General features: G+C 48.3%; 1 protein-coding gene across 1 annotated transcript; it reads right to left on the bottom strand.

Moving 5' to 3' along the window:
* Positions 1 to 633: 633 nt before the first annotated feature.
* On the bottom strand, positions 634 to 25926 carry LOC125433445 (BPI fold-containing family B member 6-like). Its single transcript, XM_048497954.1, has 12 exons — positions 25859 to 25926; positions 23101 to 23275; positions 19560 to 19659; positions 16645 to 16749; positions 14379 to 14522; positions 13649 to 13712; positions 11620 to 11680; positions 7811 to 7902; positions 5243 to 5425; positions 2216 to 2269; positions 2098 to 2171; positions 634 to 670 (listed from the first exon to the last, which is right to left on the bottom strand). Exons 2-12 carry the CDS (start codon positions 23225 to 23227, stop codon positions 634 to 636), a joined length of 1041 nt encoding a protein of 346 aa, XP_048353911.1. The 5' UTR covers positions 23228 to 23275; positions 25859 to 25926.
* Positions 25927 to 27803: the final 1877 nt, after the last annotated feature.

Below are 27803 nucleotides of genomic sequence, written 5' to 3'. Positions count from 1 at the left end.
CAGGTTTGCAGCCCGGGCATTCGGGCATTCAAATGGATTTGGGAGGGTTGGGAGCCTCACGGGCTCCCCTTAAACAATGTTGAAATGCAGCCTTGATTTGTTTGTCTGAATCGGCGTGGATTGGAAGGAGATTTAGTTCAGAGCAGAGAATCTTGGGAAATTCTGGGGGTGCCTGTAGGGGGTGCATTTTTAAACTAGCAGCACCAAAATGTCAGGGTACCTTTAGAAGACCCTCCTTTTTTCAGAAGATCCTTCTGATGATGCCACCAAGGTTTGGTGAAGTTTGGTGCAGCGGGCAGCCCCCATCTCCTTTTAGCTCCGATTGGAAACAATGGAGAATGAGGCACCCTCTTTGGGGGTCCATAACTGTGGACCCCCTGAACCAAACTTCACTAAACATGGGTAGTGTCATCAGAATGGTCTCCTCAAGATACCCTGAAATTTTGGCGGTACTAGCTTAAAATATGCGCCTCCTTTAGGCTGAAAACTGGAAAACCCCTTTAAAAATGCAAAAAAAATTGAAACAAACCCGAATCGAGGATTTGGCTGATTCGACTATAGTATACCAACCACTTGGCAGCCGAACCAAACTGAATCCGATTTGTCCTGAATTTTTGTGGGTTTTGCTCAAACTTAATTATCACACTGATGAAGAGGTTGCTGTTCTATACTGCAAGCAGGGGTGTCACTTTAAATGACGGTGCCCAGGGCTTGCCCCAGGTACCACACTCCCCCACCCAGCTGTGCCCCCTCCCATGGCTGGTTAATAGCTGAATTCCCCCACAGTTGACCCCTACCCCTCTGCCCCCGCAAAAAAACCCTATGATGCCTTTAACATGCGGCAGCTGCATTGGCTTCCAGTAGAGTTCCGGATCATTTTCAAGGTGTTGGTGTTGACCTTTAAGGCCATTCGCGGCCTGGGGCCATCGTATCTTCGAGACCGCGTCACCCCATATGTCCCTAGGCGGCCTCTCCGATCGGCGGAGGCCAATTTACTGGTGGTCCCTGGCCCCTCGACAATGCGGCTGGCCTCCACACGGGCCAGGTCCTTCACAGCCCTGGCCCCGGCCTGGTGGAACGCTCTTCCTCCAGCTGTCCGGGCCCTGCGGGACCTTGCAGAGTTCCGCGGGGCCTGCAAGACGGAGCTGTTCCGCCGGGCCTTCGGAGGATCCAGCCGCCAATAGTGCCCCCCGATATCGGCCCCTAACATCCGGGCCGCAAATCCATCACTGTGACTCACCATGCCTCCCTTTATCGTAGGGAGGGAGGGATTTTATTTGATCGAGACGCTAGACGCCAACTAACTAATTTATATCTTGAATTTTAATTTAATTTTGACTTAGGTCTGTATTTGATAAATATACTAGGAGATTTTATTGCTGTTTTTATATGTTATTTTAATTGTTATTCAACTGTATTGCCTACATGTTGTACACCGCCCAGAGCCCTCCGGGGATGGGGCGGTCTAAAAATCTAATAAAATAATAATAATAATAATAATAACAACATGTGCCTTCCTCTCCTTCTATCTGAGGTGAGCTGAAGCTGGCAAGACATGAGCGTTCCTTCGCTGATCTTGTCCCCACTCCCAGTATCTTGCTGGTCTCAGCACACCTTGGATGGAGAAAAGCTAGGCACATTTTAAAGACACCATATGGGCAGAGGTGGGATCCAGGAGGTTCTCACAGGTTCCCGAGAGTAGGTTACTAGTTATTTGTGTGTGCCGAGAAGGGGTTACTAATTGGTGATTTTGCCACGTGGTTTTTGCCTTAGTTACGCCCCTCTTCTCAGCAGTAGCGTGCAGAACATGAAGCAGTCTAGCAGGAGGTGCACCAGCATGCGTGGCAGCCTGCGCCTGTGTGTATTCATTTCCCACCCAAGGACCGGCGCAGTGGCTGTGTCCTTGCCACAGCCCCGCCCAGGAATGCCACGCCGCCAGAATGCCCAGCCCCGCCCACGTCATGCCCCCATTGGCACTACGCCACAGTTTGAATCCCACCACCGTGGGAACCTGTTATTAAAATTTTTGGATCCCACCACTGTATATGAGGGTTTTGTGGAGGTGAGGGGGGGCATGGCCAGGGTGTCCCCAGGCACCTGGTTCCCAGGGCAAGAGCCCCCTTCTCCCCCTTCACCATGCCTCTGACAGCAAACTGCTTTTTCTTGAGTTCCTGCCCCTCAAAGACCAACAGAGATATAACAGCCAAGGACTCACCGAAGGTACTTTTTCTTTCATCGCAGCACTACTTAACACGGGACCACCGCCCATCTGCCAATAAGACAGCAAGAAAAATTCATGTTAAGAAGGAAGATGTCTGATGTACGGATTGTTTATTTCCCTGACATTTCTTTCTTTTTGTTTGTTTGTTTGTTTGTTTATTAGATTTTAAACTGCCCATCCCCGAAGGGCTCTGGGCGGTATACAGCAGGCCTGCAACAACAATACATAATAGCATTAAATACAGCAGGCTAAAAACAACATTGTACACATAAAAACAAAGGTAATTTAAAACAATTTACAAATTTATAACCATAAAACACAGCAGCAGCAATAATATATGGCGCCCGATCCCAAGGCCGGGAGGGAACAGTACTGATTAAATAGTATATCAGGCGTGCCAATGATGGCACGCAACACAAGGGCATCCTAGAGGGGGAATCCGCGGCTGGCCTCACCAAAGGCCCGGTGGAACAGAACTGGTTTACAGGCCCTGCGGAATTCACCAAGATCCCTAAGAGGGCCCGCACCTCTGATGGAAGAGTGTTCCACCAGGCAGGGGCCAGGGCCGTAAAAGCCCTGGCCCGGGTAGAGGCCAGCCGCATCATGGAGGGGCCAGGGGCCACCAGTAAATTTGCCTCTGCCGACCGCAGAGGCCTACTCGGGACATATGGGGTGAGACAGTCACGAAGGTATGATGTAATACATCATGTGTTAAAATTAAAAAAATTGCAGGGAAAAAAAATGAAAAAGCTTCAGGATTTTTTGTTACCTCTCTGCAGATTCGCTCAGAATCAATCTGGAATCAATTCAGCAACAAAGAGACGTTGAAGAAGAAACATCCCCGGTTGGTTACCGGAGGGGAGATGAACTTGTTCATTGAATCATGCTGTCGAAATGTGCACGTGAAACATCTGCAGATGGAGCTGCCTTTCCAAACTACATTCATTTATTGAAAACATTTAAAATTTACCCTTCAGTTCATCTGGAACTGGAGCAGGGTGATAGGACAATATTCGATATTTCGATGGCCAAATGTAGCTTCTTAGATCATCTTTGAGTTAAACCCGTAGATCACCTGGAGCATGCCAGGGTGGTGGGACAAGACCAGATATTCCACTGGCCAAGTGTAGCTCACTATGAGAAGCCCAAAGCTGCCTTTTGAATCATCAGGTTAAGCTGCTGCAACGCCTTCTGCGTGTTCCTTCAGCAAAGATCCTATCTGCTTCCATGATAGGTGGCATACCTAGAGAACCTCCAACCACACGTGGACACTCACGAAGCTGCCATGTCTACCGAATCAAAACATTAGCCCAGGGGTCTTCAAACCATGGCCCTCCAGATGTTCATGGACTACAATTCCCATCAGCACCTGCCAGCATGGCCAAGTGGTAGGGCTCATGGGAATTGTAGTCTACGAACATCTGGAGGGCCATAGTTGGAAGACCCCTGCATTAGCCCGTCAAGATCGGTCTCCTCAGGGTCTCAGGAATAGAAAGGTCTTTCACATCACCCACTAAATGGTCATTTTAACTGGAGATGCCGAGGACTGAACCCAGAACTCTCTGCATGCTAAGTGGGTGCTCTACCAGTGAGCCACAGGTGACTTCCCCCACTTTCTGCCAGAAATTTAAAGGGAGGTGTCCCGTGACTAGGATAAAGCTTTATCTGAAGGACTGTTACAAGAAAGAATTAAGGTTCCATAGGATATTCTTGTTGACACTTTAGTAAAATGTGGTTTGGATCCTACTAGTGTTAGGGGGGATCTATACATGGTCAAAGAGTGCCTGATAATGGTCCCTTATCCTAAGAATTTAAGAACATAAGAACATAAGAACTAGCCTGCTGGATCAGACCAGAGTCCATCTAGTCCAGCATTCTGCTACTCGCAGTGGCCCACCAGGTGACTTTGGGAGCTCACCTGCAGGATGTGAAAGCAATGGCCTTCTGCTGCTGCTGCTGCTCCTGAGCACCTGGTCTGCTAAGGCATTTGCAATCTCAAATCAAGGAGGATCAAGATTGGTAGCCATAGATCGACTTCTCCTCCATCAATCTGTCCAAGCCCTTTTAAAGCTATCCAGGTTAGTGGCCATCACCCCCTCCTGTGGCAGCATATTCCAAACACCAATCACACGTTGTGTGAAAAAGTGTTTCCATTTATTAGTGTTTCCTTTTATTATTTATTCCTTTTATTATACTCTCCTCTAGGAGAGGAGTGACTAGTGGAGTGCCTTGGGTATCTCTCCTGGGCCCTGTATTATTCAACGTCTTTATAAACTATTTGGATGAGGGAACCAATGGGATGCTCATCGAATTTGCAGATGATACTAAGTTGGGAGGGGTAGCAAAATATGGTAGAAGACAAAATCAGGACACAAGTTGATTTTGACAAGCTAGAAAACTAAGTTAAAACTAACAAAATAAATCTCACTGGAGAAAATGTGTAAAGATCTACATTGTGGTAGGGAAAATCAAATGCTTAATTATAGGATGGGGGGGCTTGTCTTGGAAGTAGTATGCCCCCCTGGCCTGCGACTCCAGAGCCATTGTTCCAGGCTGCCGGGGCGTGTCCCCTGGCTTCTGCAACAAGCTGGAAGCCAGAAGACAAGGTAGGCAATCGGCGACGGCGCAGCCTGTGCGAAGGCTGTGCCGCCGCCTGCCGCCCTCCTGGAACCGTCCATGCAAACAGTCCCGGGGGGGGTGTCGGCATTGTTTATGCTGACGCACCCCCACACCATTGTGGTGCGGAAAGGACATATGTTTCTTTGTTTGAGCAGAAGGCGGACAGGAGGAGAAAATAGATAGACAAGATTTAACCAGGTGTATAGCAATGTATATACGTAACAGGAAAGAAAGGATTTCTTATTTTTATCCATGTAGCCCTCCCTTATAGTTAGTTTATATAAAATCAACTGAGAATCTGTCTCTTCTGTCTTACTCTGCTAATTTACATATAGAATTTACCCAACAAAAGGAAGCTGATATACAGTCAGCCATTGGTAGGAAAATCTTTCAGTCACTCACCGTGTCACTGGAAATATCTTGGTTCAGAGAGGCTTTGTACAACTCCATAAACAAATCCAGGAACCCTACCGGAAGGAGGAAATCAGAGTTCCTGTCTCCCAGTTCTGGCATATCTGAATGAGCCAAAGGTACTAACCCAGTGGGGCTTTCGATTTCTTCTCCGTCGGCTTTCTTAACCTCAGCCTGAAAGAGGAGATATAAGCAAGTGTCTCATGATTTCAGAAGACATTCCAGAGTCCAGCTCTGAGTGCAACAGTTGACTGATGCAAAATCCTGGTCCAACGTGTAACATATTGTCTTCTATTAAGGATTGAAGAGCCGCAGCGATAACTTCCTTTGCGCCGGGTCGACTCAGACCGACTCTGTCCGTCATATAAGGATACAATTTCCAATGTTGTTCTTTACTCCTTGTGTATAACCATCCAATCAATTAGTTCTAAATATGGATGTATTTCCAAAGTTCCTTTCTTAAGATGTATATTAATGCTTCTTATCCGTAGCTGAGTCTGTATGTAATCTCCCTCTGGAGTCTATTAAAGGAGCCTTGTCTCCAAATCGGAGAGTTTTTTACAGCAGAAGCTACACGCGTAAATATAGCTTTTCGTATGCCTTCCTCGGTGCTCCATCAACTCATATTTTTGCATCATCTTGCCTTATTGTATCACATTTGCACAAATGACGGACAGAGTTGGTCTGAGTCGACCTGGCTCTTAAAGGGCGCACGCTATTTATTCATAATTTGAATCCCAGGAGGGCCAAATAAGAGATTTTGCCCAGGACAGCTGGCTGGGCAGATATCTAAAACAGCGGCCAACCACAGCACAGTCACTGCATGACTGAAGATAAGCCACAGCGGCCATTTTGTGCCGGTCCTTTTGTGCCTGTGCCCACCGTGCTGTGGCAGAATTCCACAGGGACCCTCTGACTCCAAAGTTTTGGGGAGCTACCTATACTTTTCCTGCACTGGAAGAGAAAGAAGCCGGTCTGCTAATTTCCTGCTCCTGTGTGGAGTGTCGCCTCGACCCACGCCAGCCATGGGCACAGATTGCTCCTTTCCTCTGCAGCCAACATAGTATTGGGGTGTTGTGGGTTTTTGGGGTAGTATGGCACAAAATGAACTGCACAGAACCGCAGCCGTCCGCTCCCATTCTCTGCTCCTGAGGTTCTTTCGTCTCCGCTTGAACATATGAAAGTTCTCTGTTTGGGGGTTGAGGGAGGAGAGGAAGCAAATGGCCTCTCCCTTCTCGGCCAAGATGACAAAGAAGAAAATCCTCATCTATCAGTTTCAGATGTAGAGAAAAGAAGAAGGGCTAAATGGGGTTAGTCGGACGCCCCTATTATTGTTATCGTTGCTATCGCTGTTTTTAATAGTTTTACCTATATTAATATTATATTTGTACTGTACACCGCCCAGAGCCCTTTGGGGATGGGGCGGTATAAAAGTCCAAACAATCAATCAATCAATCAATCAATCAATCAATCAATCAATCAATCAATCAATCAATCAATCCATACATACATACATACATACATACATACATACATACATAAATTCTTATCAATTAAAAGACCAGTACATAAAAATCTCAATAGGAAATATACATCATTATCTTAAAAAAAACACGTCAAGTATCTCAAAATCTACCAAAAATAACCACGAGGCCTTAAATATATTTTGAGACATTTTGTGGTTGATTGTGGTCTATTAGAGAGATAAATGCCCATCTCTGTTAATCCAGTGGACTGACAACAGCCCTTTCCCCACTTACCTTAAGCCCCGCGCTACTCTCCTCAAGTAGCGCGGGGTCCAGCTGCACTCCCCACTTCAGGGGCGTAAGCGCAGAACGCATTTCCGAGCAAAGCTGCGTCTCTCGCGCTCTCAGCTGCTGTAGAATTCCTGGCGCCTTTTGAAATGGCGCCTTTTGATTACCCTCTACTCAGAGCCGTGCTGGGTCGGAAGCCGGGCGCACGCCAGTGAATTCAGCAGCGCTTTGGGAATTGAAAGCGCAATCAAACCTTCAGATAAAGGTAAGTTGGGAAAGGGCCAGTCTCACAGCTTCATCAGAGGAAGAAGTTTGGATTTATTCCCCGCTGTCGTCTCCTGCAAGGAGTCTCAAGGGGGCTTACAAGCTCCTTTCCCTTCCCCTCCCCACAACAGACACCTTGTGAGGCAGGTGGGGCTGAGAGAGCTCTGAGAGAACTGGGACCAGCTCAAGGTCACACAATAGAAATGTAGGAATGGTTCACTAGAAAAAAGTCCGTCACTCATGGGGAGATTTGAATGTTGACATGTAGATGACAGTTGTGCATGCACATATTTTTAGATGTTCGGAAACGTTCTGTAGAGGCTTATCTGAAGACAGGTCACCATTTTTATTTTTATTTTCCTGCCTGAGGATTGTAACTTAAAAAAAATACCCCAGGTCGTCTACTCCCGGTTGTCAAAACTCCAAGGGTATCCGCAGCTTCAATAAAGTTGGGGCCTAAAGGGTACAAAGTCTTCTAAGAAGCATCTCGTCACTACCACCACACACACATAGCCAAACAGAGCCAGAGAGTGGAGCTTACCTCAAAACATATAATTGCGTGATTTGAAGTTATTTTGGGGTTGCTATTAATGGAATATTGGACCGTTCCTAGACTGCCACACTGGCGTTCCGCTATAAAATGATAGAGGACATTATTTTCGCCATTTCACAGAGCAGGTGATCAGTGCTGTAGACATCAGGCAATTCCGTCACGTTCCGCATATCGTTGAAGACTTTCACAGTTCGAATCAACGGACGGTTGTGAGATAGACATTTGTTTCGTTTTATCTTATTCAATAACTGCAACATTCCTCGGAAGATGCTAACCACAGATGAAAAGTTAGAAGCAAAAGCTACCGTACCACAGCCACCCAGCCCGGAAAACCCCCAATAGCTTTCATGTTTAGCTTCTGGGTTTCCTGAAGGAATCTGGTTGGAGTGCCACATTCACTCTGTGGTCTGTCCTAAGACGTCTGCTTTAGACGCGCTACAGCGCCGAGAGCACTCAGCGCTGGGTCTGCTTTCTATTACAAGGTGCTCAGATAAGTGGTGCGATTCAAATAATTTAACAACCGGTTCCGGTGGTGGGATTCAAATAATTTAACCACTGGTTTGTTTACAAGCACTATTTTAACAACCAGTTCTGCCAAAGTGGTGCGAACCTGATGAATCCCACCACTGGCTCAGATGTTAGTAGCTGCTGACCAATAGACAAGCAGTTTAAGAACATCTGAAGAGTCCTGCTGGACCCAACCGGTGGTCAGTTTGTCCAGCATCCTGTCTCTCACTCAGTGGCCAGCCAGTTCCTCTGCAAGTCCTACAACAGTACATAGAAACCGGGGCCTTCATAAGAACATCAGAAGAGCCCTGCTGGATCAGACCATGTCAGGATGCCGTTGCTGGGAGGGGGGCGGGATTGCTGGGAAGAGCTTTTGCATTTGCAGGGACTGCTCTATCTGTTTTTCTGGGCTTGGAGCTCACATGTGGGGGGTGGGGATTTGCTACAACATATTATCAACTACTTCGGTGCCTTTTCGCCAGAACTGTTTTCTCCTGACTTCAATAAAATCCTTGAACCCATCAACTGAGTTATTGTCTGAACATTGAAACTGACAACCAGTGAGGGCCCATCTAGTCCAGCATCCTGTGTCACTCAGTGGCCAACCAGTTCTTCTGAAGATCCAGCAACAGGGCTTGGAGCCTGAGGCCTTCATAAAAATTGAAGAACCCTACCGGATCAGACCAGAGTGATTCCATCTGATCCAGCGTCCTGTCTCTCTCAGTGGCCAACCAGTTCTTCTGAAGGTCCAGCAACAGGGCCTTGGAGCCTGAGGCCTTCAAAATTCAAGAACCCTCAACGGATCAGACCACAGAGGATTCCATCTGATCCAAAGGCCCTGTCTCACTCAGTGGCCAATCAGTTCTTCTGAAGGTCCAGCAACAGGGGGCATGCTGAGTCTTTATAAGGTTTCCCCCAAGAAACCCCTTCTACTAGATCCCACTCCAGCGTCCTGTCTCTCTCAGTGCCAACCAGTTCTTCTGAAGGTCCAGCAACAGGGCATAAAGGCTGAGGCCTTCATAAGAGCCTAAGAAAAACCCTACTGGATCCTACTCCAGCGTCCTGTCTCTCTCAGTGGCCAACCAGTTCTTCTGAAGGTCCAGCAACAGGGCATAAAGGCTGAGGCCTTCATAAGAGCCTAAGGAAAACCCTACTAGATCCTACTCCAGCGTCCTGTCTCACTCAGTGGCCAACCAGTTTCTATGGTGGTCCAATCATGCACGTAGGTAAGGGGGGGGTTCTCGGGTTTGAACCCCCCCATTCATGTCCGAAGCTCCACCCACCCGTTTTACAGTGGTTTTAAAAACATTTTAGTGCTTTTTGGTTTTGTAGCCCGCAGGGGGCGAAATATTGTTTAGGCTAGCAGGGATTAGTGCTTAGAACTCTCCTGATGATACTACCCTGGTTTGGTGAGGTTTTGTTCAGGGGGGTCCAAAGCTATGGACTTAAAGGGGGTGTTCCCCATCTTCCATTGTTTCCAATGGGAGCTAATAGAAGATGGGGGCTACACCTTTGAGGGTCCATAACTTTGGACCCCCTGAACCAAACTTCACCAAACCTGGGATGTATTATCAGGAGAGTCTCCTAAAGATACCCTGAATGTTTGGTGCTTCTAACTTAACAATTCGCACTCCCTGACAGCAGGCAACCCCTAAATTTTTTCCAGATTCTCGCTTTAAATCCACCCTCTTTGGCATGGATTTCCAAAGGGAGAATCTGAGGTCCTCAGTTTAGAAGAAGAAGAAGAATTTGGATTTATATCCTCCCTTTCTCTCCCGTAGGAGACTCCTCAAAGGGCTTACACCCCTTGCCCTTGCTCCTCACAACAAACACCCTGTAGGGAGGTGGGTGGGGCTGAGAGAGTCTCTAAAAGCTGTGACTGAAGCCCAAGGTCACCCAGCTGGCATGTGTGGGAGTGCACAGGCTAATCTTGAATTCCCCAGATAAGTTCACAGTTCAAGTGGCAGAGCAGGGAAACCCGGTTCCTCCGTGAGATTAGAATGCACCTGCTCTTAACCACTACGCCTACATTGAAAGTGATGCTGTTTCAGGGTGGATATCCATTTCAAAACAGCATCACTTTCTAATGTTGTTTAACTAGGGGCCCCAGATTCTCCCTTTAAGGTGGCTTTAAAAGGAGCATTTGGGCTCTCTAGTTGAACTGCCATTGCAAGTGATGCTGTTTGGGGGTGGATTCCAGCATCACAGCAGCTGCCGGGGGGGGGGGGGCGCAAAACTCAGATTTTGCACCAGGCTCCATTTTCCCTCTATGCCTCTGCCCAGAGGGGAGGGGCAGGGCAGGGCAGGGCAGGGGAGTCTGCCATCCCGACCTCGGAGAGCTGCTTTTATAAGCGCTAGGCCAGGGGCGGGCTTGGGGAGGCGTGGCCATGCGCTAGGGGTGGGTGGGGGTGTGGCCCCACCCCGAACCCCCCCATAAAAAATCTATACCTACGTCCCTGGGTCCAATAATTGAATGTAGAGCTGAGGCCTCCCTTGATGCTGCCTCCTGGCACCAAAATTCAGCCATGTCCTGCCTCTGAACTTTCAGCTTCCCTTTAATCTATTAGATCAGTGGTGGTGAACCTATGGCACGAGTGCCAGAGGTGGCACTCAGAGCCCCTCCCTGTGGGCACGTGAAAACAGAGTCCCCCCCACACACACACACATATCCAGGCTGGCCTGGGCCACTGGGCTTGATTATTAGCATTAAACCTAAGACCTCATTTTGGGGAAGCAGTGTAGGTATTTATTATTATTATTATTATTATTATTATTATTATTATTATTATTAACCGCCCACCCCCGAAGGTAACCCTGCTAAACGCTGTTAAACCCCACTGATTTCCATGCAAAGAACTAAAGCGCGATCCTTTACCTGGGAGTAAGCTCGGTTGCTGGCAATGGGGCTTGCTTTTGAGCAAACCCTCCTAGGGTCTTGATTCATCCGTTGGAAGAGTTGCACGGTTGCTTCAAAGCCAAGCCACCGACTACCACCAAGCTTACTCCCGAGTAACACACGCCTCGGAGCCAACCAATTTTTTTCTAAACTAAAACCTCAGTATTCAGGTTAAATTGCCGTGTTGGCCCTTTGCGATACATAAGTGGGTTTTGGGTTGCAATTTGGGCACTCGGTCTTGAAAAGGTTCACCACCACTGTATTAGATGCTCAGGATCTGAGGCTTTTCCCAAGATCTGCAGCCAAGACTCTTTGCAGGAAAGAGTGCATTCCTCCTCCTGTTTACATGAACTCAAAGGACCAGAACACAATGGATTACAATGGCACAACATACCCCACATTTCATCTGTTCTTTGCTTCATGGCATCACCCACTTTTTCAGCTGCCGGGCACATCTGGAAGAGGAAGGAGAAAAAATGAAACTGAAGCGGAACAGCAAAGCTCTCAGGGCCAAGAGGGTGTTGAAGCAGAAGTGGGATCCAGCAGGTTCTCACAGGTTCCCGAGAGCAGGTTACTAATTATTTGTGTGTGCCGAGAGGGGGTTACTAATGGGTGATTTTGCCATGTGATTTTTGCCCTAGTTACGCTCCTCCTCTCAGCAGTAGCGCGCAGAACTTGAAGCAGTCTAGCAGGAGGTGCACCGGCGTGCGTGGCAGCCCATTCCGCGCCTGGCGCGGTATCTCGCTTCCCCGCCTAAGGACCAGCCTGTGAGCAGCTGCGTCTCCTGCCACAGCGCCCCGCCCAGGAATGTTCCCCTGCTTCTCCTCGAATGCCCGCTGCTGTTGGCCACGCCTGGCTCGTCAAGTTCTCCCTCGGGCCCCATCCCCATTGGCGCTACGCCACAGTTTGAATCCCACCACCATGGAAACCTGTTACTAAAATTTTTGGATCCCATCACTGTCTTGAAGCATATTCTGCTCATGCAAGTTGCCCCAACATGATGCCTGCTGGTACTTCCTTTCCATCCCCACCCCCCCAACTTTTCAGAAAGGGGTCGGGGGCTGGGGCCCTTGTAAGGCAGGGTTTGCAATTGCTGGATTTCCCATGGTTGCAATCAGAGGCATAGCAGGGGGAAAATGGAGCCTGAGGCGGAGCCAAGGGGCGGGGCCGAGGGATGCTCAGCTGCGACCTCCACCAGGCCGAGCTGGGCCAAGGGGCACTCTGCAGCAGCCCTGCTCGGCCGCCTCCACCTGGTGAGCAGGGACGGGCCCAGCCAAGAAAAAAGGGGGGTTGATTCCCCCCATGTGACTGAACGTGGCCTGCCTGGGGCATTTGTCCCCACCCATCCCCGTGAAAGCTATGCCACTAGTTGCAATACAAGGCCAGATCAGGAGGGCTGGTAAGCCCCCAGGCTTTCCTTTGCCGGTGTGCAAACAAGTCCATGTGCGCAACAGACGTTCACATACACGCTACAAGGGTCAGTGCTATCAGTCACAGACCAGGAAAGGGATTTGGGCGTCTTAGTGGATAGTTCCATGGGAATGTCAACTCAGTGCCTGGCAGCTGTGAAAAAGGCAAACTCTATGCTGGGGATCATTAGAAAAGGAATTGATAATAAAACTACAAAGATTGTCATGCCCTTATATAAAGCCGTGGTGCGACCGCACTTGGAGGACTGTGTTCAGTTCTGGTCGCTGCATCTCAAAAAGGATATTGAGGAGATAGAAAAAGTGCAGAGAAGGGCAACGATGATGATTGAGGGACTGGAGCACCTTCCTGATGAGGAGAGGCTGCAGCGTTTGGGACTCTTTAGTTTGGAGAGGAGGCGGCTGAGGGGGAATATGATTGAAGTCTACAAAATTATGCATGGGGTAGAAATTTTCCTCTCTTTCTCACAATACTAGAACCAGGGGGCATTCATTGAAAATGCTGGGGGGAAGAATTAGAACTAATAAAAGGAAACACTTCTTCACGCAACGTGTGATTGGTGTTTGGAATATGCTGCCACAGGAGGTGGTGATGGCCACTAACCTGGATAGCTTTTAAAAGGGGCTTGGACAGATTTATGGAGGAGAAGTCGATTTATGGCTACCAATCTTGATCGTCCTTGATCTGAGATTGCAAATGGCTTAACAGACCAGGGTGATCGGAGCAACAGCCGCGAGAAGGCCACAATTGGCCATGTCACATCCTACATGTGAGCTCCCAAAGGCACCTGGTGGGCCACTGCGAGTAGCAGAGAGCTGGACTAGATGGACTTTGGTCTGATCCAGCTGGCTTGTTCTTATGTTCTTATGACTTCCCTCTGTGATACACCTCTGAAGATGCCAGCCACTGATGCAGGTGCAATGTTAGGAACAAGATCCACCAGACCACGGCCACACAGCCCGGAAACCCCACCCCGACGAGTCCATGAGACTTACCATGCCAGGCATCACTTTCTGAAGGGTAGAGTTCAGAAATTTATTCACTATCTTGGGAAGCATGCTGGAGAAAAGAAAGACAAACAATACAAAGATCAGGAGATCTAAGCGTCACAAGCAGTTACTAAAGCTGGATTTTGGAACCAGTGGTGTCTGGGTAGCTCTTGACTGGAATGAAAATTCAGCATATCAAAAAATGGTAAAATTTAGGTTCCGAGATTTTCTGGCTTTCAAAGTATTGAAAAAGTTGAAAAACTCAAATATCTAATTCAGGAAATCCCAAAATAGGCAGGTTTCCGAGAGGGGGTGGCGGGACAAAATAGACTCCATTGAACCTACAGGGAATTTAAAAAAAAGTTTTCTGTCTCTAGATGATGCAACTTTCAAGGTAGAGGCACCAAACTTGCAGGGCGGCTTCAGCAGACTCTCCGGATATGAGAATTCAAGATTGGTGATGTTTGGTTCAGGAAATCCAGAGGCTGGTTGGCCATCTGTCAGGAGTGCTTTGATTGTGTGTTCCTGCATTGCAGGGGGTTGGACTTGATGGCCCTGGTGGTCTGGTGGTCCAACTCTATGATTCTGTGAGAAGGGGAGGTTGTGGGGGGGGCATGATTGCTCTTTCGAAGTATTTGAAGAGCTGCCACTTAGCAGAGGGCAGGAAGCTGTTCCTGTTGGCAGCCAGAGTTAATACAAAGCTCCTTTGAATTGGCAGCCCCCATCCAGCGCTTACCTGCTGGGAAGGTTGGTTTTACAGCTAATCAGTTGTACGGTACAACGTTCCACTTTAAACATCAATTTCTTATTCTCAATGATCATTTTGTTTTCTGTTGTCATGTTGGAACGCACAGTGATTTCCATCGTGCCACCTATAAAGCTGCGCAAAACAAAAGATAGTTGGATGTAGCAGCCAGATTATTATTTTTTAAAAAAACCTGAATTTTATCAATTAATATATTTTATTTTATTTTATTTATGATTAGATTTAATATACCGCCCTATCCCCGAAGGGCTCAGGGCGGTGCACAAAAAGACATCATATATACAAACATCATATATAAAAACATAAATACAATATAAACAGCAATTTTAAGCTAAAACAGCACCCCGCGAAACCCTTACATGACCCTCCTAAAAAGAAATAAAGAGAGAACAATGGGTCCCGACGATGTTAGGGACCCATAGAAAGCAAGGGGAGTGCACTGGGGCTGGTCTCTCCAAAGGCCCAGTGGAACAACTCGGTCTTACAGGCCCCGCGGAATTCCCCAAGGTCCCGCAGGGCCTGGTCAGCTGGTGGGAGAGTGTTCCACCAGGCCGGCACCAGAGCCGTAAAGGCCCTGGTCTGAGTGGAGGCCAGCCGCGTCATCGAGGGGCCAGGGACCTCCAGTAGATTTGCCTCTGCTGAGCACAGAGGCCGAGCTGGGACATATGGGGTAATGCGGTCCCGAAGGTACGAGGGTCCCATTTATCTTGGCTCAAGGTGACTTCCAGTGGCCCCCACAGTGATGCCACTCCGTAATGAGGCAACTGCATAAATTCAGGACAAGGGAGCCGTCAGAGACTGGTGCGGCATTAGACGAGAAGACAGATGGGGAAATTTGCCACTGGAAATGCAGACACCCCTCCAGAAAATCTAGACCACAAGGAGATGCAGTTGGCCAGCAGAGGCGTATCTGAAGGGGGACAAGGCAGGCCATGTGCCACAAGTGCCCCTCCTCAAGGGCACCAGCCCACGCCTGCAGCCTCTGGGAACAGCTTCACGCACCACCCTCAAACTCCCCGTGGAGTTTAGAGTGGGTTTCGCCCAGTGGAAAACTGGGTGGATTCAATGTTCAACGGCATGAACCCTGAACAGCGCAGCTCAAAGGCACAAAGCCGACAGTGTAAAGCTTGGTTCATTTGAGCCCAGCCCTGGCCGCCCCTGAACGCCCCTGTGGGTGGAACGTGTTGAGCTGTAGTGCCGGGTGGCCCTGGGCACCATTTTCATCAGATATGCCTCTGTCCCCCAGCCCCTCTTCTGGGGCTTGTTCAACTGAAACAAGTTTCTGGCACGCTCTATTCTCGGAATGTATTGCTCAGATTAAGTCCTGGGTCAAAAAAAGCTTTTATCTCCCACTGTTCCTTAATCCCTGCAATGGACTCATATCTCAACTTGCATTCTGTAACTCACACCAGGTGCCCCCAGGTTGGGAGATTTGGGGGTGGGGCCTGGGGAGGGCAGGGAACTCAATGCGGAACAATTCCATAGAGGCGATCTGTCTACCCAAAGCATCCATTTTCTCCCGGGGAATTGATCTCTGCTGTCTGGAGAGGAGCTGGAATTCTGGGGGACCCCCCCCCCCAAATCCCACCTGGAGACTGGCATCCCTTCTCCAACTTGGCTCTATGGTGAAGCAAGATGGAGGATTTTGAAAGGGAGTTGATCAGGGCAGCTGGCACATCAACACCGTGATGGCATTTCTGGGCTGAATTCGGAAGCAATGTCACGCCACTCTAGGATTTAGTGGAAGCTCTATGATTTGACCACAGAGTTTTTGCAGAATCCTAGAATGCTGTGACATCTCTATCAGATCCACACAGAAACATTGTCATGTGGTCGATGCAACTGCAATACTTCCCCAACTTTTCTGCTGTTCCAGGACATTTGGGGGCCGTGTCTGAGGAGGGGGAAACTTCAGGAGATATTTCACCTGGACGATGAAGTGTACAGTACCGTCTGCCCTTTGAAGCTGCTGTTTTCTCCAGGGAAATTGCTCTTTGAAGCTGCTGTTTTCTCCAGGGAAACTGCCCTTTGAAGCTGCTGTTTTCTCCAGGGAAACTGCCCTTTGAAGCTGCTGTTTTCTCCAGGGAAACTTTCTAGTCTGGAGCTCAGTTGCCATTCCGGAAGGCCTCTGTGCAATATCTGCAGCTTGGCAAGCCCAAGAGCCCAGTGCATCCTTTGGACTCCTCTGTTTACCCATCCCCCTCGTCACCTGACTGAAAGGCAGATTGTCACTCACCTTTTCCCAGCAATTGTAATCTGTGAAACGACTGACAAGCACATTCCCTTCTTTTCTATATATCCAATAGTGATGTTGGGAGGTTGAATATCTTTCACTTTCAGCCTGTGAGACAAAAACATTTGACGCTGAAGGAAGGAACGCATCCTGCCCATGGAGAAACGGGAAGGGCTAGGAACTGAGCAACCACAAGAAAGGGAAACTAAACCTTCAGAATCCCAAAACACAACGAGCGCAGCGCCACTTCCTCAGGCCTTTGTGCATGGATTTGGACAAAATGATTTAGTACAACCAGTGGTGGGATTCAGCAGGTTCGCACCACTTCGTCAGAACTGGTTGTTAAAATGGTGCTTGTAAACAACCAGTTGTTAATTTTTTGAATCCTCTCACTGAATACAACTGACAATGCACTCATAAGAACATAAGAACATAAGAACAAGCCAGCTGGATCACTAGTCTAAGAACATAAGAACACAAGAACTAGCCTGCTGGATCAGACCAGAGTCCATCTAGTCCAGCTCTCTGCTACTCGCAGTGGCCCACCAGGTGCCTTTGGGAGCTCATGTGCAGGATGTGAAAGCAATGGCCTTCTGTGGCTGTTGCTCCCGAGCACCTGGACTGTTAAGGCATTTGCAATCTCAGATCAAAGAGGATCAAAGTTGGTAGCCATAAATCGACTTCTCCTCCATCAATCTGTCCAAGCCCCTTTTAAAGCTCCAGTCCCTCAATCAACCTTGTTGCCCTTCTCTGCACTTTTTCTATCTCTTCGATATCCTTTTTGAGATGTGGCGACCAGAACTGGACACAGTACTCCAAGTGCGGTCGCACCACGGCTTTATATAAGGGCATGACAATCCTTGTGCTTTTATTATCAACTCCTTTCCTAATGATCCCCAGCATAGAGTTTGCCTTTTTCACAGCTGCCATGTTACTGAAGATGAGATAACTCAGTTACTGAAGATGAGATAAGAGCTGTCTATCTATCTACCCCACCCCACCACTTGAAGCAGCAGGCTGACAGCATAAGGTCACTTCCAGGAAAAACCTAGAAGTTACATGGTGCCTCTCTAGGAATTACCAGAAACTTAATGGTAAAATCACAGAGTTATTGGCAGTGGCGTACCTAGGCAAACTGGAGCCCTGGGCAAAACCTGACTTTGATGTCCCCCATGGGCGGAGCAGCTTGGTTGCGGCACTCACCCTTCCCGGACGGCCCCAGCAGCCCAAGTTAACTGGAGGCAGAGCTCCCCATCCTCCTGCTCTGCCTCTGGTGGCTTGTGGGCCACTGTACAGAGTGGGCAGGGCTTAGCCAGAGTGGGCGGGGCTTAGAAATCAGGCGCCCCTACATGACGAAAAATTTCTGCACCTTGGGCAACTGCCCACTTTGCCCAGTGGGCGGTACGCCACTGGTTTTTGGCAATTCCTAGACAGCCAGGACATCACTGCCATTTTTTTTTCTTGGCAGTGATGTCATGCTGTCACAGCTGGCCATTTCCCATATCCTTGCCCCACCCTCACACTCCTGCTGGTTGCCAGGCAACCCTTGCACAAATTCTGCTTGGCTCAGGCAGCAGCAATGGCTCCCCCAGACGTAGGGTTGCCCTATATTGATGCCGCCCAGGTCTGAGAACCAGCCTCATAAGAACATAAGAACATAAGAACAAGCCAGCTGGATCAGACCAGAGTCCATCTAGTCCAACACTCTGCTACTCACAGTGGCCCACCAGGTGCCTTTGGGAGCTCACATGCAGGAGGTGAACGCAATGGCCTTCTGCGGCTGCTGCTCCTGAGCACCTGGTCTGTTAAGGCATTTGCGATCTCAGATCAAAGAGGATCAAGATTGGTAGCCATAAATCGACTTCTCCTCCATAAATCTGTCCAAGCCCCTTTTAAAGCTATCCAGGTTAGTGGCCATCACCACCTCCTGTGGCAGCATATTCCAAACACCAATCACACGTTGCATGAAGAAGTGTTTCCTTTTATTAGTCCTAATTCTTCCCCCCAGCATTTTCGATGGATGCCCCCTGGTTCTAGTATTGTGAGAAAGAGAGAAAAATTTCTCCCTGTCAACATTTTCTACCCCAGGCATAATTTTATAGACTTCAATCATATCCCCCCTCAGACGTCTCCTCTCCAAACTAAAGAGCCCCAAACGCTGCAGCCTCTCCTCATAAGGAAGGTGCTCCAGTCCCTCAATCATCCTCGTTGCCCTTCTCTGCACTTTTTCTATCTCTTCGATATCTTTTTTGAGATGTGGCGACCAGAACTGAACACAGTACTCCGAGTGCGGTCGCACCACGGCTTTATATAAGGGCATGACAATCTTTGCAGGCCTCACTGCCGGAAATGCAAAGCTGCTTAGTTCTTGACCTGGTCTCTGCTGCCCCCCCCCCCAAAAAAAAACTTTGAAGAGCCTGTTCACCCCCAACTAGTTCAATCCAGGTCTTGCCCCCATCAGGACAGGTCTTTATATTACAAGAAAGCACAGAACCCACTAGTCAGGATCTTTGGGAAGGGAGGCGAGGTAATCTCTCAACTCTAGAAGTCCCTCTCTCAGCTTCCGGAAGATGCCAGCCGACTCCAGGCCAGGAAATTCCTGGAGCCTCAGAAGGGGAGGGAGGAGACTTCAGGAGGGCACAATGCTCCACCGCTCAAGTCACCATTTTATCCAGAGGGACTGACTTCTATAGCCTGGAGATTAGTTGAAGTTCTGGGAGATCTCCAGTCCCCATCTGGAGACTGGTCACTCTCCTGCTCCTCCAGTTGATTGGAAAAGACTGGGTGAATGAACCAAGACAACTCTCTCAATACCTTTGGGGCCTCTTCATTCTATGTGGGATCTACAGCTCTTAAGGTCAACAGGGCCACTCCCATCGAGGTCCTGCAAGCCCTCTTGCCCCAGAAAATCATCTCACCCTTTGATGCCTTTGATCGCTTTGTTACCTCCTTGGTTCTTTGTGGCAGCCTCGGCCAATTGTTCGAGGATGTTGCTTTCCGACATGGATTGTTTGGCAACTGGAAAGACATTCCCCAAAGGTGTTAGATCATAGCATTATAGAATCAAAGCGTTGATTGTTGGCCCTCCAGGGAAACTGACTGGCCACTATGTGAGACAGAAGGCTGGTCCAGGAGGGCTCTTCTGATCTGATCTGATCTATTCATTTATTTATTTATTGTTGTGGTTGTGGTTGTGGTTGTTGTGGTTGTTGTGGTTGTTGTGGTTGTTGTGGTTGTTGTGGTTGTTGTGGTTGTTGTGGTTGTTGTGGTTGTTGTTATTATTATTATTATTATTAATTCGATTTGATAAACCGCCCTACCCCCAAAGGGCTCAGGGCGGAGTACAACAAAACAACAACAACCATAATAAAACAAACCGAATAACCCCAGTTAAAAATACAAAACCTTAAAACTATAGCAGCAGCATCCTACAATAAATAGTTAATAATTAATAATAGGGGCGTCTGGCATCACACCCCAGTGGTCAAAACCTGGGAGTGGTCAAATTCTGGGAGAGGGCTGGCAGATGGTCAGGTGTACAACCAGTGAACAGGGCAAGAAGAATGATATGTGTTACCTGTTCTTTCCCATTCAAAGACAGGCTCAGAGCAGCTTATACGATGAAATGCCATTCATCAGTAAGATCCCATCAGTTTAAATGATCCCCCTGGTGCCATAGAGTTGTAACCAATTGCAGCTTGTTATGTGGAACAGCCCAAGAGAGGAAGGACCTAAATAGCATCAATGTTACGCGACCCAACTAAATCTTACCCAACCTCTGGATCCCCTTGGCAAGGAAGAGATACAGAGGCAGCCTGCCTTGCTAAGCCCCACGGGGTGTCGTTTGCTAACCATAAAGAAATCCAGGCATTAAATCCTGTTCAAACTGGGAAAGTGAATTGTCTACGTATCTCTCAGCTGTTGCTTAAGGCTGTAGCAGAGTTTGCTTCAGCTGTGGGGAAAGAGCGGTCGAGAGCTTATAGTCTGTCTCTTATCCAGTGGTGGGGTCCAAAATTTTTAGTAACAGGTTCCCATGGTGGTGGGATTCAAACTGTGGCGTAGCGCCAATGGGGCTGGGCGAGGCACGACAGGGTCATGGCCGGGTATTCTGGGGGCGAGGCATTGCTGGGCAGGGCTGTGACAAGGATGCAGCTGCTGCACCGTTCCTTGGGCGGGAAACGAATGCACACAGGCGCAGGCTGCCACGCACGCCGGTGCACCTCCTGCTAGACTGCTTCAAGTTCTGTGCGCTACTGCGGAGAGGAGGGGAGTAACTAAGGCCAAAATCACGGGGCAAAATCACCCATTAGTAACCCCCTCTCGGCACACACAAAGAATGAGTAACCTACTCTCGGGAACCTGTGAGAACCTGCTGGATCCCACCTCTGCCCTTATCTCTTAGTGAAAAGTTATATCTGCATGATCAGCATCGGTAATTATTAACAAGAGCTCATCTGTGGATATTTAAATCCCGAGTCTGAACCAATGAACCAGAGCTTTCTGAACTGCAAACCTGAAAAAACGTCCTGACCTTGCAGAAAAATTCCTAGAGCATCCCCATCAGTGCCCTTTTTGATTGGGGTCCCCACGTGAGCAGGAGTAGGGAACTGAGAAAGGGACTGCATAGCAAGGTAGCTGAAAAGACACTGGAGGCCCGAAGCCGGCTGGGGGTTGAGAGAGGCGTGAGACTGCTGTTGGCTGGCGCCATCTTGAGATACGGTTGCCAGTGCCCAGTTGGGGCCTGGAGATCTCCTAAAATTACAACGGATCTCCAGATATCGGGATCAGTTCCCCAGGAGAAAACGGCTGCGTTGACAGGTTGCATTTACGGAATTGGACCAGAGGTGGGATCCGGCAGGTTCTCACAGGTTCCCGAGAGTAGGTGACTCATTATTTGTGTTTGCCGAGAAGGGGTTACTAATGGGTGATTTTGCCACATGATTTTTGCCTTAGTTACGCCCCTCCTCTCAGCAGTAGCGCGCAGAACTTGAAGCCGTCTAGCAGGAGGTGCACCGGCGTGCGTGGCAGCCTGCGCCTGCGTGCATTCGTTTCCCGCCCAAGGAGCGCAGCGGCTGCATCCTTGCCACAGCCCCGCCCAGGAATGCCCCGCCCCAGAATGCCCAGCCACGCCCCCGGAATGCCCCACCCAGCCCATTGGCGCTACACCACAGTTTGAATCCCACCACCATGGGAACCTGTTGCTAAAATTTTTGGATCCCACCACTGAATTAGACCCCTCTGAGGTCTGTTACCTCTTCTTTCTTTTTTTGCCATCAAGTCACGTGTGATTTATGTTGACACCTTTTGTTGAGGGTTCAAGGCAAGAGACTTTCAGAAGTGGTTTGCCATTGACTGCCTCTGCATCATGACTCTGGTGTCCCAGGGTTTGATTCCCCCCTCCTCCACCTGAGAGGCAGAGGCTTATCTGGTGAACCAGATGTGTACAGTACAGTACAGTGAACCTTTATTAGGCATAAACCAGATGTGTTTCCGCCCTCCTACATTCCTGCTGAGTAACCTTGGGCTAGTCCCAGTTCTCTCTGAACTCTCTCAGCCCCACCTGCCTCATGAGGTGTCCGTTGTGAGGAGAGGAAGGGAAAGGAGCTTGTAAGCCACCTTGAGTCTCCTTACAGAAGAGAAAGGTGGAGTATAAATCCAAACTCCTCCTCCTGCTTCTTCTTCTGGGTTAAAAATCCACTGTGAAGGGCTCTCAGGAAGTCATAACTGCAAATATTTAGAACTGAAGAGTCAGTGTGACATACAGAAAACATGCGAAAAGAAACCGACAAAGGAAGAAGAAGAAGAAGAGTTTGGATTTATATCCCCCCTTTCTCTCCTGCAGGAGACTCAAAGGGGCTGACAACCTCCTTGCCCTTCCCCCCTCACAACAAACACTCTGTGAGGTAGGTGGGGCTGAGAGAGCTCCGAGAAGCTGTGACTAGCCCAAGGTCACCCAGCTGGCGTGTGTGGGAGTGCACAGGCTAATCTGAATCCCCCAGATAAGCCTCCACAGCTCAGGCGGCAGAGCTGGGAATCAAACCCGGTTCCTCCAGATTAGATACACGAGCTCTTAACCTCCTACGCCACTGCTGCTCCATTGGAGGAAAAGGTGGGGGAGAGTGATGTGAAGAGGGAAATATAAACATAAAATGTGAACATTGGCGGGAGACCTTGACCTCACAGCAAGAGGAAGAGATAGGGGAGCTGACCTTTGCCCTGGATGTGACATGCCAGGACAGATCACCTTCCCAATGAGCTCCACCGCTCTCAAAACTCTTCCGGCCCCAGGCATCACGCTCTCATCTTTGGGGATTTCCCAGCCCTGTCTACTCTATGCGCCTGTATTCGACCCGGATAAATGCAATCTTCGTTGTCAGTGGAGATTCAGAGTTTGAGCCTGTTAGTAGCGGCCCAAATCCACCGGAGAACGTGTTTCTCAGGCCTTCACCAGCCACTTACCATCCAGGACTGTGCAAGTCGAAATTCTCACACATGGCCCAGGAAGTTTTGTCCCCTGTGAAAGGGTCGCCCAGCCCCAGAAGAGGAAGAGGAAGCACATCTGTAGGGTCTTGAGATCCAGCCCCATGATGCTTTGCCGAGTTCACCACGCTGAGCGAAGATTCGAAACAGGGATCTGAACAGGAAGAAACAAAAGCATGCAGGGTGGGGTGCATGATGGTCGCTGGGATGTGGCCTTCAACTTTCTGGAGCGGTGGACAATCAACGAGGGTGTTTATTTACATAAGGACATAAGAACGAGCCTGCTGGATCAGACCAAAGTCCATCTAGTCCAGCACTCTGCTACTTGCAGTGGCCCCCCAGATACCTTTGGGAGCTCACATGCAGGATGTGAAAGCAATGGCCTTCTGCTGCTGCTGCTCCCGAGCACCTGGTCTGCTAAAGCATTTGCAATCTGAGATCAAGGAGGATCAAGATTGGTAGCCATAGATCGACTTCTCCTCCATAAATCTGTCCAAGCCCCTTTTAAAGCTATCCAGGTTAGTAGCCATCACCACCTCCTGTGGCAGCATATTCCAAACACCAATCACACGTTGCGTGAAGAAGTGTTTCCTTTTATTAGTCCTAATTCTTCCCCCCAGCATTTTCAATGGATGCCCCCTGGATCTAGTATTGTGAGAAAGAGAGGAAAATTTCTCTCTGTCAACATTTTCTACCCCAGGCATAATTTTTCTTATAGGACTTCCAATCCTATCCCCCCCTCAGACGCCTTCCTCCAAACTAAAGAGTCCCAAACGCTGCAGCCTCTCCTCATAAGGAAGGTGCTCCAGTCCCTCAATCATCCTCTTTGCCCTTCTCTGCACTTTTTCTATCTCTTCAATATCATTTTTGAGATGTGGCGACCAGAACTGAACCCAGTACTCCAAGTGCGGTCGCACCACTGCTTTATATAAGGGCATGACAATCCTTGCAGTTTTATTCTCAATTCCTTTCCTAATGATCCCCAGCATAGAGTTTGCCTTTTTCACAGCTGCCATGCATTGACTTCTAAGGGTTCGAACTGGCTAAGGGTTCGAATGTCTGGAACTCTGGGAACATAATTAAAGAAGCTGCAGGATGTGCAGGATGTGCATATTTGTGTTGCCGTAGCTTTGCAGACATTCCCCTCAAAACAAAAAGGGAAAACAACATGTGCACAGAATTTCTAGGCAGGACAAACTTTATTCAACTGCTTTTTACAGGGAAATAGCAAACGGATGAGTTGCAAGTAGAGAAAACCTCTGTGGGGAATCTCCACAGTTGAGGGTAGCAACAGTGTCCAACATGGCTGACCTTCTTTCCCCTTCCTTCCTTTCTTTCTCTTCTTTCTTTCCCATCCCTTTCCTCCCTCCCCTTCTTTTCCACAACGTTCCTCCCTTTTCCCCTGCTTTCCCCCTTTTTTTGTTCATGTTTTGGTTGTATTAATGTGTTGTATTATGTGGACTGTATTAATAATATGGGCTGTTTGATTCATTCTTCTTAGCTAATTATTGGTTACTATCACTAAAGCCCATTTTAATATACACTAAAATGGGCTGTAGTAAGGGGTGGTGGTGCACATGTCGTTTTTTTCCATTTTTGTTTTGAGGGGATGTCTGTGAAACTCTGGAAACACGATTCATGAAGCTGGAGTTGCGCATATTTGTGTCGCCATAGCTTTTCAGACATCCCCCTCAAAACAAAACAAAACAAAAAGGAAAAAATGGCCCATGCATGGGTCACTAGGCAAGACGAACTTTGTTCATCTACTTTTTACAGCAAAATTGCATGGATATGAGCTTCAAGCAGATAAAACCTCTGTGAGGAATCTCCATAAAGTATCTGCTGCCGCACACAAAATGGCAGTCGCCACTGTTAAACAGACAAGAGCTCTGTGCAGCAGGTGGGGGGAAAATATTTGTTTTGACTGGCAACGCTTGTGTTGTGGGAACACAAAATCCCAAAACAGATCTTTCTATAACGTCCCAAACATGTTATATTTATGCTGTGCAGAATTTGCCTATGTCAGTGATGGCGAACCTATGGAATGGGTGCCAGAGGTGGCACTCAGAGTCCTCTCTGTGGGCACGCGCACACAGAGTTTGTCATGTGGGGGGCAGAAAATCATCCCCACACACACACACCAAGGCTGGCCTGGGCCACCGAGCATGACATGCGTGCACCGCGGTGAGCAGGGAGGACTTGGCTGGCGGGCCTGGTGCCTGTGCTCCGGGTGGCTGCTGACTGAGGGGGGGCGTGCAGAGGAGGCAGAGATGCTAGAGAGGCACAAAGCAGTGTGCGTGGGACTTGCAGGAGGCTTGAGCAGGCTGGCCCCTGCTCGAGCAGGTGGGGCGGAGGAAGAGGAAGCCAACCGGTTATTCTAAACTAAAACCTCAGCATTCAGGTTAAATTGCCGGGTTGGCACTTTGTGATAAATAAGTGGGGTTTGGGTTGAATTTGGGCACTCGGTCTCAAAAAGGTTCACCGTCACTGGCCTATGTCCTGCTTTTAGCTCACAACACTGAGTAAAGCATTATAAAGCACAAGGACTTAACAGCAACTCGCATACTTACATTTGAGAAGCGGAATTAGTAGCCCAGAAAGATCTATATCAAGTTGAATAAACTACAGTAAACTGTGGAGGAGATGCTCCAGTCTGGGAGGCAGGGGTCAGGTTTGAACCAAACAAGGGGTCTAATAGTGCCAGCGTTGTCTCTGGACAATTATGCAGCTCACTTACGTGTCCAGCCGGAGAGATCCCAGGTGCCGTCGGTGCTTCAACTGCTAATCTTCCTGTGATGGTAGGGAAGAGCCAGGTGTTATATACCAGCCCCATGAATGAAAGGACCAATTCAGAGCCCTGATAACCATTCGGGTGTGAAATGAACTCACACGGGCATCTTCCAAAGTCAATATTTTAGCTGACATTAGGACTTCTGGATAGGAAAGATTGCGTCCCGGGGATCTTGTGACTCCAATGGAGCCAATATCTAGCGCAAAATGTTTCCACGGGAACTGAAGAGATGATGCTGAATTTTCCAGAATGAGGGGAGAAAGGGAAGGAATGAACAAGAGCATTGAGTCAAGAGCATAAAGCAAGAGATTTGTCCCATGACTTACTCAGAGAGTACACGAGCCCACAACAAACGGGGCAGATTCACATGTTATAAAGACATGTTCTGGAGTTTTCTGCCTCCTAGGCTCAGGCCCATGTGTGCTTGTGTGGCCCCATTATCCTTAAAATGAAAACTGTTAAACTTTATTCGCTCTCCTGCGGGTTTCTTGCAAAAGGCTGACTCTCGTATCCATAGGCAATCAAGATCCCGAGCTTGCCCGACCTTTTGCAAAGCCAAGAGTCTGCTCCTGATAATTCCCCTCACTAAAAGGGAGAGACTTCCTACCAATTTGGGTAACAAAAAAGTGAGAAAATATAATCATAGCAAATAAGATGGAGGGGGAATAGGGTATCACACAGTCTACAGGTGGAAAAACCACTATTTGCCTTGATGGGCAAACGTAAGCATAGTTCTCTCTACATATAAGTTTCTCAATGTAGCACATAAAAGGCTGCCAGGTTCTGAAAATGGCCCAGGAAAAAGCCCCTTCTATCTACCTGCAGTGGTTCTAAATTTAATCTGGCATTTATTATTATTATTATTATTATTATTATTATTATTATTATTATTATTATTATTATTATTATTATTAGAGTTAGATTTAGATTTAGATTTAGATTTATAGGCCGCCTCATCCCCAAAGGGCTCGAGGCGGCTCACAGTACAGCTGTTCCAATAACAGCACATAAAATACTTAACTAAAACTAATCCCATTAAAACAAATTTCCTCAGCAGCAGTTTCTTAAAATTAAAATGACAAAGTTAAAAGCAAGCAAGATTAAAGACAGGTCCCCGATCAAAAAGGCTGGGAGGGGGAAAGGCAGGGCCCAAGATGGAATCAAGGCCCTGCCAAGATGGAAAACTGGCAGCCTCAGTGGGGGACGGTAGATCCACCGCCAGCCTCACCAAAGGCCCGGTGGAACAGCTCAGCCTTACAGGCCCTGCGGAACTCACCAAGGTCCCACAGGGCCCGGACAGCTGGGGGGAGAGTGTTCCACCAGGCAGGGGCCAGGGCCGTAAAGGCTCTGCACCTTTGAAACAGAAACCCCCTGAAGAGGTCTTTGGAACATGTGAATCAGCCCCCCTATGATTCCTAGGGTCTCTCTCCCTTTTCCCTAGATGATGGACAGATGCAGTCTGTACCCAAGGGAACCAGGAAGGAGAGAGTTCAAATTCTCCTCCATAAGCCAAGAGAAAAAGGCAGAGTATAAATATTTAAATAAATTAATTAAATCTTCCCTATTTGGTCATGACAACTAGGCTATTGCGAAACAGTCTTTTCCTTTAAGGAAAATGTGCACTGACATGTTTTGTTTGTTTGTGTGATTCATTTATACTCCGCATTTTCCCCATCACATGGGGCCAAACCTGGTTGCCATCAGCCTCAGAAGTCCATTGCATAAGGGTATATAGTTCAAACACTGTCACATTAATTTTGAATTCAGGTTTCAGGCAAACCACGGTTGGTGTTCCCTCGTTCTTTCAGGAGTGTTGCTACCAATTTAGGATTTGGGGGGAATTCTTTTCAGGTCCCAGAAATTCAGGACCAGTATTGTTGGTATTTCCCTT

Source organism: Sphaerodactylus townsendi, linkage group LG05, assembly GCF_021028975.2.
Source record: "Sphaerodactylus townsendi isolate TG3544 linkage group LG05, MPM_Stown_v2.3, whole genome shotgun sequence".
NCBI lineage: Eukaryota > Metazoa > Chordata > Lepidosauria > Squamata > Sphaerodactylidae > Sphaerodactylus > Sphaerodactylus townsendi.
Note: the sequence above shows the minus strand (reverse complement) of the source record. Positions and strands in the feature narration are given on the sequence as shown.